This window comes from Gymnoscopelus braueri (assembly GCF_963280865.1).
Source record: "Gymnoscopelus braueri genome assembly, chromosome: 17".
Lineage (NCBI taxonomy): Eukaryota > Metazoa > Chordata > Actinopteri > Myctophiformes > Myctophidae > Gymnoscopelus > Gymnoscopelus braueri.
The window spans coordinates 6,571,418-6,580,561 of NC_137617.1; the positions used below are offsets into that span (position 1 = coordinate 6,571,418).

The following is a 9,144-nucleotide window of genomic DNA, read 5'->3' on the forward strand; positions in this document are numbered from 1 at the left end:
CCAGCTAAATGATGAATAGTTGAACCAAGTGGACCATTATGGGTCTGTAACTCTGAGTGTCCATTTGTACACTCTCAGATTAAAATTGATTTTACAATATAAATTGAGGTCCCAGAGATAGGAATGCCATTAAATGAGGGTCCGTAACCTCTAATGCATGTCAAACTGGGGGTCCTTGAAATTAAAATGGTTGAGAATCACTGCTAGAGCCGTAAAAACCCTCTCTTATGGGGGTCCCTGAGGTATATCTCTTCAAATGGGGGTCCACGGGCTAACAAGTGCCAATTTGGGGGTCCTTGACTTGAAAAAGTTTGAGAACCACTGGGTTATAGGGCTGAAGTGGTATGTTTTGTAGTAATAATCCAAATCTACAAAGTAACAAGTAGGCCTAACTAAATTTTTCAACTAATTGTAGTCTGGGTCTACAATTTGGGTCCAGGGACCCTCATGGTTCCTTAAGGGTGTGTAACTCTGAGAGTGTACAAATGGAACCAAATGTATCAAGGGTGCCGTGGATGAACAGGTTATTTACAGGGACCTGAGACATATATAAAGTGGTTAAAATGATGGTAACGCTATATATTAACTAATTTAGCTGGTGTGATAGAGACAAGTCAATGCAATCCCTACTGTATGAGAGGCATCGTAAAATACCGTCATTTCACTGGTTGACTACTGAGGCTGTAGCGATTTTTTGTGTGTTCTAATAAAGTGTCCCATTTGTTTGATTTGTCTTTTTTTATGTGACATACTGTACCTGCCATCTCAATATACAACCCACAATATACTATAATATACTCCATCAGTGTGTCAAACGTTCTAGCATCTGAAATCTAAGGTTTAAGTGGTCGCATGGTATATATGTCACGGACGCATCCCTGAGGTTTTCAATACCCAGATACCTATCTACGCTTGTAGATCAGCTATTTTCAATGGCCGAAATGTATATAGGGCAGAAGTGGGTAATGTATCTTTTGTAATAATAAAAATCTACAAAGTAACTAGTAACAACATTTTTCAAATAATTGTAGTGGTGTAAAAGTACAATAGTTGCCTCTGAGATGTAGTGGAGTAGAAGTAAAAGTATTGGACATTGGAAATACTCAAGTAAGGTACAAATACCTCAACATTAAGTACACTACTTGAGTAAATGTACTTAGTTACTTCTTTCCACCACTGAAAACCGTCTAACATCAGAACGTTGTGTGGTGTTGCAGGTATCTTCGGCCAGCATCTGGAGGACACGGTGCAGTACGAAAGGAAGTTCGGGCCCAGGCTGGCTCCTCTGCTGGTGGAGCAGTGTGTGGACTTCATCAGGGAGAGAGGCCTGGACGAGGAGGGGCTGTTCAGGATGCCCGGACAGGCCAACCTGGTCAAAGACCTCCAGGAGAGCTTCGACTGCGGGGACAAGCCCCTGTTCGACAGGTAGGACATGATGACAATGGCATTGGACGCACTAACATGCAGTTTGCTGAACATTGTATTGAGATATACCAGCAGCATATGATTTTTATTGAAGTCTGATGCCTCAAAAGTCACATAAAATGTCCCCACACTTCATCAAAATGCTATTAGAATATTGGCAATCTCACTTTCATTTTGTAAATAGGTCCATTAGGTCCATAATCCATAAGTAAGTCCCATATATGCACATAAATGACAACATCTGAGTGAGTCAGAATAGCATTTTCCTGATGTGCGTTAAAGGAGTGCCGCCTGACGTTTTTCTTGCCTTTTATATGATGTTATGATATCCTAGGACAAGTGGTACGGTAGAAAACTTTCATAACTCCATCCCGGGTCCTCCGCAGCTAAAAACCCACACCTATGGGACTAAATCGCGTATTTTAATTATATATTTTTTGGTGAGATCAGACGTTCATAGTGACAGAACACTATGCAACGTGAATGTGATTGTCTTGAATGCGCCCCATCGGAAGTCTCGCTAGACGAGATTTCAAAAAATGTCGTTTAGCGAGGCTTCCGGTGGGCGGAATTCTCCTTTAAGTTTGTTTTGAGATATGTTTTAAAGAGGCATCAGACTTCACTTCAACAATCATGACAAGGCTGATATATCTTAAATATAGAAAAGAAGATAATACATTTTTTTTAAATGGTTTTGAGGAATTACATCCTATCAAAGTAAGAGTCACAAAGGTCACACATTTCAAAAAGGCTGGCACACAGCTCAAGTCAGCTTTATTGTCACATCACACATTTTTTAGGTGTGAAAGAAAAGAAACACAGGGTGAAATTCGTTGTCGTACAAGGCACGCTCCATCTTTGCAGTTTCAAAAAAGGTGGAAAGAGATGGAGAAAGAAAGACACAGAAATAAATAGGCTACATGGTAGTACATGAAGGCTTCAAGTGCATGTTTAAAATAGCAGTGGTATGGTCCTTTAATATGTATTTGCAGGGTGTGATGGCTCTAACTGAAGTTGTAGGCCCAGGTATTAATAGGTTCTTTAGATCTTCTTCATCCTGCTGCAAGTTAAATGTTCCAAATATCAACTGTGTTCTCCTGCAGTAACACGGATGTCCACACGGTGGCATCGTTGCTGAAGCTGTACTTGAGAGAGCTGCCTGAACCTGTCATCCCCTTCTCCAAATATGACGACTTCCTCACCTGTGCACAGCTGCTGGCCAAAGACGAAGAGGAGGTGTGTGTGTTTTGTGTGTGTGTGTGTGTGTGTGTGTGTGTGTGTGTGTGTGTGTGTGTGTGTGTGTGTGTGTGTGTGTGTGTGTGTGTGTGTGTGTGTGTGTGTGTGTGTGTGTGTGTGTGTGTGTGTGTGTGTGTGTGTGTGTGTGTGTGTTACTATACCAAATGTCCCCATAAGTATAGTAGAATGTGTGAAATGGCCATTGTGAGCACCATTTCCCTGGTCCTCAAAAGAGAAATGCTTGTTTTATCTTACAAACAAGATTTTTGAAGTTAGGCTTATGATTCGATTGTTGTTGTGGTTAGACATTCAGAGGTTAACTTACGATGCGTTATGAGCTTGTAGATCTGCTATTTTTTGGCTACTATTCTATTTGCGCCAATTTTCAATGCCGTCCTAAAATGTTGATGTCCTCACAAGTATAGTAATATAGACGTGTGTGTGTGTGTGGGGGGGGGGGCACAGACAGTAAAAACAGAATAGAAAAACCATAAAGACATGACTTGTTCTGGTCCCCATGAGGAAAATGTTATTTTTCATGGATAAAAGAGGGTTGTAACTATGACATTATTCAGATTAGGAATGTTAGGTTTAGGGTTACAGTACAGTTAGGATACATTTTATGGTAGTGGATATGGTAAGGTCATGCTTACTTAGTTAAGTCCACTGTATTTATGTAGCACAGGATTAGGGTTTAACGTTGTAGTTGGGCTTAGGTTCAGGTTTAAGGGGGAACCAAATGTATCCGTAAGGGTCCATTTGGTTCCATTCACTCAGACTTGAAACCCCCCCAGAGGATTTGACTGTGTATTAAGCATGATTTGTATGTCTCAGGGGGTCCAGGAGCTGGGAAACCAAGTGAGCACTCTACCTCTCCCCAACTTCAATCTGCTTAAGTACATATGCAAGTAAGTCCCTTCCTTTATCACTATTATCAATCACCCTCTGAACACTCTGCTTTCTATTGGATGGAACTATTTCATCTCCATGGCAACTGTAATTAGAATTAAATGTTTGGGTGTGTGTTTCTCTCAGGTTCCTTGATGAGGTCCAGTCTCATTGTAACGAGAACAAAATGAGCGTTCAGAACCTGGCCACTGTGTTCGGACCAAACATCCTCCGACCCAAGATGGAGGACCCTGTAGCCATCATGGAGGGTAAACAGACACGCTTATTATTTACTGAATCCATGTTGCTGGTTGCAGTGTGTGTGTACTTGTGAGGGCCAAATTATGCTCACAATTAAGAAAATATTTAGATCGGGGGAAGGATTAGGATTAGGCGTAGGGAGGTTAGGTTTAGGGGTTGGGTTGGATTGTTGTGAGCTTGTAGTTTGGCTATTTTTGGTATGTGACACCAGCACACAACTCGGTGTAACTCAGACTTTAATGTTATGGTTATAAATGGCCCACAAAAGAAAGAAAAATAAATGGCACATATAAAATTGCCATCCTTAAGTTTGACATCTTCTCTGACCTCCAGGCACCTCTCTGGTCCAGCATCTGATGACCATCCTCATCAGGGAACACCTCCGCCTCTACCCCGGCAGGGACCAGGAGGCTCCCCCCAGCAGCCAGCCTCCCCAGACAGAGCCCACCGTCCCTGGGCATCAGCTCCAGCACCGCAGCCTGGGAGCCTGGATCTCTGAGGAGGACCTCCAGTCTTGCCCCATCACCTCCCACCAAGGTTATTATAGCCATGCTCCATAGGCAGCACCATAGATAACAGGGAATTACCATAGCAGACAGGGAAGCACCATAAGAAGCACCATAGAAGACAGGGAATTACCATAGGAAGCACCATAGAAGACAGGGAAGCACCATAGGAAGCACCGTAGAAGACAGGGAAGCACCATAGGAAGCACCGTAGAAGACAGGGAAGCACCATAGGAAGCACCATAGGAAGCACCATAGAAGCACCATAGGAAGCACCTTAGAAGACAGGAAAGCACCATAGGAAGCACCTTAGAAGGCAGGGAAGCACTATAGGAAGCACCTTAGAAGACAGGGAAGCACCATAGGAAGCACCTTAGAAGACAGGGAAGCACCATAGGAAGCACCATAGAAGACAGGGAAGCACCATAGGAAGCACCATAGAAGACAGGGAGAATCCTGTTTCTGATTAATAAACGCAATGATTAATATCAGAATATAGAGCTATTTAACCGTTATTTAAAAAAATAAACCCCTTTTCAATTCTAGTTTTAGTTTATGTTGTTATTCTTACTGAACTACAATAATCCCGCCTCCCACCAACCCAGACCCTGACCTGCACAGCAGCGCGTCCTCCCTAGACGCCAAGCTGTGTGCGGCCGTCACTCCCGTCCAGACGCCCAACCCCGGCGGCGGCGGGCCCAAGCTGGCGTCTTCGTCGGGGGCCAAGGGGGACACGGCCATCAGTCCCAGCAAACAGCCCAAAGCCACGCCCTCCTGGAAGTACTCCTTCAAAAGCTCCTCGGTGCCTCGCTCGCAGCCGCAGGGCAAGCAGGGCAGCGGTACGTTACGCCTGTCACAAGTATCACATATTGCTATTATTTAACCTGTTAACTCTTTGACTGCGAGAGCTACTTTGTCCAGTTGGCCGTCGACGCGCTCGACGCGCTGGACGCGCGTTCATTGTTTAATCTCTGATTGCGCTATGCTGCTTAATATTCAATGTTATTCTCGAGTTCCACTTACTTCACGGACATCTGCATCCGGTTTCATGACCTGGATTCCGTTTCCGGTTTTTGATTCTTTTCCCCAGTCATTTTCGTCCAAAATAGGTAAATAAACGGTCTTTCACACGGTATGACGGACAAACGGACAGTTTCTCTTCTATAATCTATGGTCTGGGTGACGATCAGTCATCGCCGTCGTATATCACAACGTAATTTTCGCCGATCAAAACAATGGGGGGGACGTCACATCCGTTTTCATGTTTTTCCTTGTCTAATCTATGAAGAAGGGTGAGAGAGACCCAACGACATGATCAAAGCTGTCATGTGCTGCGCTCTAGTGGCGGAATTGTGCTGGGTCTTTACATTATGTGTCCTTAAATTATTTTCATGAGAAAAATTCAAAATATAAAAATAAAAAAACACGAAAATTGCTGGCACTGGGGGAGTACTTTATGAAAATACTCTGGCAGTCAAAGAGTTAAGACCTGAGGTAGATTCTACAAATGCCTTCTAAATCAGTCATTCTGAAACGTTTTTGTGTCAAGGACCCCCAAATTGATATATATATATGGCCGCGGACCCCCCCCCCCTTCTGAAACACTTTAAAAATATTTCTAGCACTTTCAAGATTATTATATATATTTTTTCAAATAGCAGATGTATATTTGTGCCGCGCTGCGAGTTTGTAGATCTGCTATTTTTGCCAACGCCAACGCTAAAATCTAAAATGACACAGATGCTCTCCCGGTTTTAATGGGTCAAGATAATTGCAGTTATTTCATTGTTAGACTTGTTTCGATTCACCTGTGTGAATTCATTTGTTGAAAAAGCCTATCTACAAGCTCACAGTTGTGAGCTTGTAGATAGGCTCAAATCTTTGAAAGTAAAACATTCTTAAATGCATTTAATTTGATAATTGGTACCAGTCATTGTTTTTTTTTATGTTATTTGTCATATCTGGCCTGTGCTATCTTTGTTTAGAAAGCCTACAAGGCAAACAGAAATGTGATTACAATTTTTATGTTCCAATGCCAAAATAATTAGGACATTAATCACAATTATTTTGTCTGACAATGAATTGTCAACTCATATTTCCTGACTATGATCACCCTAGGGAGCAGCAGTGGTTCCACGGTGGAGACCACCAGCGTGTCATCAGGTGGAGGAGGAGGAGGAGGAGGAGGAGGAGGAGGAGGTATGTACTGCATCTGCTGCTATTTTCTAACCTTATGTGCAACCTCATGTATATTTCAAAGTGGAGGTTGTGTACAAGCATTTAGGCCAGATGCTGGATATCAAGGCAAAAAATCAAACGGAAAGTTAAAACATCCTGGTTTAAAGCTCCCAAAATATTTTATGAATGAAACATGATTTCACCCACTTCCTTACAGCTGTAAATCCGTGATTAGGCCTTTCACAATTATTACATAATCGTCTAATCGCAATTATTTGAGGTAATCACATCACAATTATTTTGTCATAATCGTCATAATCGTTTCCATGTTGAAACACCCCAAAAAATGTGACGTGTTGTAAGCTTGTAGATCATTTCTTTCGAAAGTTTAAAATTATTAAATATGTCAGTGATTTCTTTGTATACTTAACCCATTTAGACCTGAGGCCGATTCTAAAAACGCCTTCTAAATCCTGACCTAAGTTTTCTGAAAAACTTTTTAGTTTTTTTGTTTTTGAACAAATACTGTACATAGCAACAAGAACCCCAAAAGGGGTTCCCGTCCTGAAAGGTATAGTTACAAATAGGGGTTCCCGCCCTAAATAGGTTACGGAATTTGTCATATTTGCCCTGTGCCATATCTGATTACAAAGCCTTAAAAGGCCAAACAGAAATTAAATTGTTAACCGCAATTATTTGTACGACAATTAATCATCAACTTAAAGTTTGTATTCGTGACGGCCCTATCCGTGACAATAAAGTTGATTGTGCTTCCTATTTCCGAGGAGGGGGCAACTGGCTGATGAACGGCCTGTCCTCCCTGAGGGGACACCGCCGCACCTCCTCGGGCGAGCGCTCGTCCTCGTCCTCCTCGTCGACGACGACGCGCGACCGCGACTCCACGGGCTCCTCCCAGAGGCTGTCCACCTACGACAACGTCACGTCCTCCTCCGCCGCCGCCTCCAGCGCGGGGAGCGCGCTCAGCGTGGCCGGCGGCGGCAGCAGCAGCACGCCGTGGTCCACTTCCTCCTGCGAGATCTCGGTGCCGGACGAGCCCCCACTGGCCACGGGGAACCAGAACTGTGCGGGAGGGGGAGGGGGAGAAAAGGGGGACGCAGGAGGGGCGGTGTCGGAGCAGGACGACAGCGGCGGCGGTTGCGAGGCCATGGAGCTGGGCAGCGAGAACGGGAGCGCGGGAGCCGGGGTGACCGTGGCCATGATGATGGGGGTCCTCCCGACCATCGTGATGTCGGAGGACGGAGACTGGGAGCAGCAGGGGGGGTCCTCCGCCGTGCCACTGGGCGGTCTGGTGGACGGACTGAGAGACGAGCTGAGGAGCCAGAGGGGCGTCTACGAGGCCAGGATGAAAAAGTGAGCGCACCAATGCAACTAGTCGCAAGTTAACTCCTTGCAACAAAACAGTTTTAAGGCCAGTCCACACCAATGCAACTCCTTTGCAACTGCCATTGGGGATAATGGTTGCAAGGAGTTGCATCGGTGTGGACTGGCCTTTACACTCACTTTAGGAAAGTGTACAAGGTCAACATGTCTCTAGGTCTAGGGTTAGGGTCAGTTCTGACTCCTCTGACAATTATGGGCTCTTAAGAATCATTTATACAGTAGATGCCTTAAAAAAAGGTTCATATTCTAGCTTCATGTAGAAAGAATCTTTGTTTTACTGAGGAAATGTAGCAAAAGTTTAAATCTATTCATTTAGTTTAAAAAATATATATATATTCCATTTGCCTCAAGGTGACAAAGATGACAGAAGTTTTGACTTAACAGCCATCATCAGTATCAAACTGATGAAGGCTGGAAAGCCAAAACGTCTGTCATCTTTGTCACCTTGAGGCAAATGGAATAATTATTTAAAAAATGTAGTTTAGTTTAACTTACTCTACTCTTACATCTACTAAGTTATGTTGACGTTGCTCATTCCTTCCCGTGCTCCGCTGCCCTCTGCAGGTTAGAGGAGTCCAGTGCAGCGCTGTGTGCGCAGATGGAGCGCCTGGAGCAGGAGATGGAACAGGAGAGGAAGAAGCAGCGCATGCTGGAGATCAAACTACGCAACTCTGAGCGCGCCAGAGAGGACGCCGAGAACCGCAACCGTTTGCTGGAGAAGGAGATGGAGGACTTCTTTGCTACATTAGGAGACTTGGCTCTGGGCGCGAGGACTAGTGACATATGAACATTGATGGCCCAGTAGTCTTTGTCTGAGGCCCAGTACAGAGGTTGATGTCTTGAACCAACTGGAGCCGATCTGGCCTTTTTCTTCAAAACTGTGTTTGTTGTAAAAAAAAATATTCAGGGCAAGTTCATAAGAACTGAAATCGAGAGCTGAAGCTAGTGAGGACTTAAGGGGAGGATCACGCAGAGATGCGTGGCTAGCAAAACCTTTGTTTTCCTACGATACGGTGTGCCTGGCGGTGCTCCTCTCTTTCACCGCGCAACATGTTTTTCTAGCGCTTTTCAGACGTGCATAAAACGTGCATTTCACAACCTTTTAAACGCATTGCGTGAGGTCGCAGTGCTCCTTCCCGTTTTGATGCCGATAGATGTGGAGGGAAATGTGGGACAATGGCAAACGCAGACCAAAGTTTAATATTAGACTCAAGACTCAACGTGCGCTTGAATCCATTTCCCCCGCGTG

The 9,144-nt window shown here is 44.3% G+C and overlaps 1 protein-coding gene across 3 annotated transcripts in view; it reads left to right on the top strand.

Annotated features, from left to right (window-relative positions):
- arhgap22b (Rho GTPase activating protein 22b) overlaps positions 1 to 8,853 on the top strand; it is a 77,195-nt gene extending 68,342 nt beyond the window's left edge. The window contains exons 5-13 of one of the 3 annotated variants that reach the window (XM_080455228.1): positions 1,218 to 1,425; positions 2,529 to 2,714; positions 3,456 to 3,569; positions 3,697 to 3,818; positions 4,144 to 4,347; positions 4,922 to 5,159; positions 6,445 to 6,515; positions 7,283 to 7,865; positions 8,460 to 8,853. In XM_080455228.1, the coding sequence (XP_080311354.1) occupies positions 1,218 to 1,425; positions 2,529 to 2,714; positions 3,456 to 3,569; positions 3,697 to 3,818; positions 4,144 to 4,347; positions 4,922 to 5,159; positions 6,445 to 6,515; positions 7,283 to 7,865; positions 8,460 to 8,682 (1,949 nt within the window). In that variant the 3' untranslated portion in view covers positions 8,683 to 8,853. Of the gene's footprint in view, positions 1 to 1,217; positions 1,426 to 2,528; positions 2,715 to 3,455; positions 3,570 to 3,696; positions 3,819 to 4,143; positions 4,348 to 4,921; positions 5,160 to 6,434; positions 6,516 to 7,279; positions 7,866 to 8,459 lie in introns of all 3 variants that reach the window. The other 2 variants (XM_080455230.1, XM_080455229.1) reach the window with 2 other exon arrangements.
- The last annotated feature ends 291 nt before the right edge of the window (positions 8,854 to 9,144 follow it).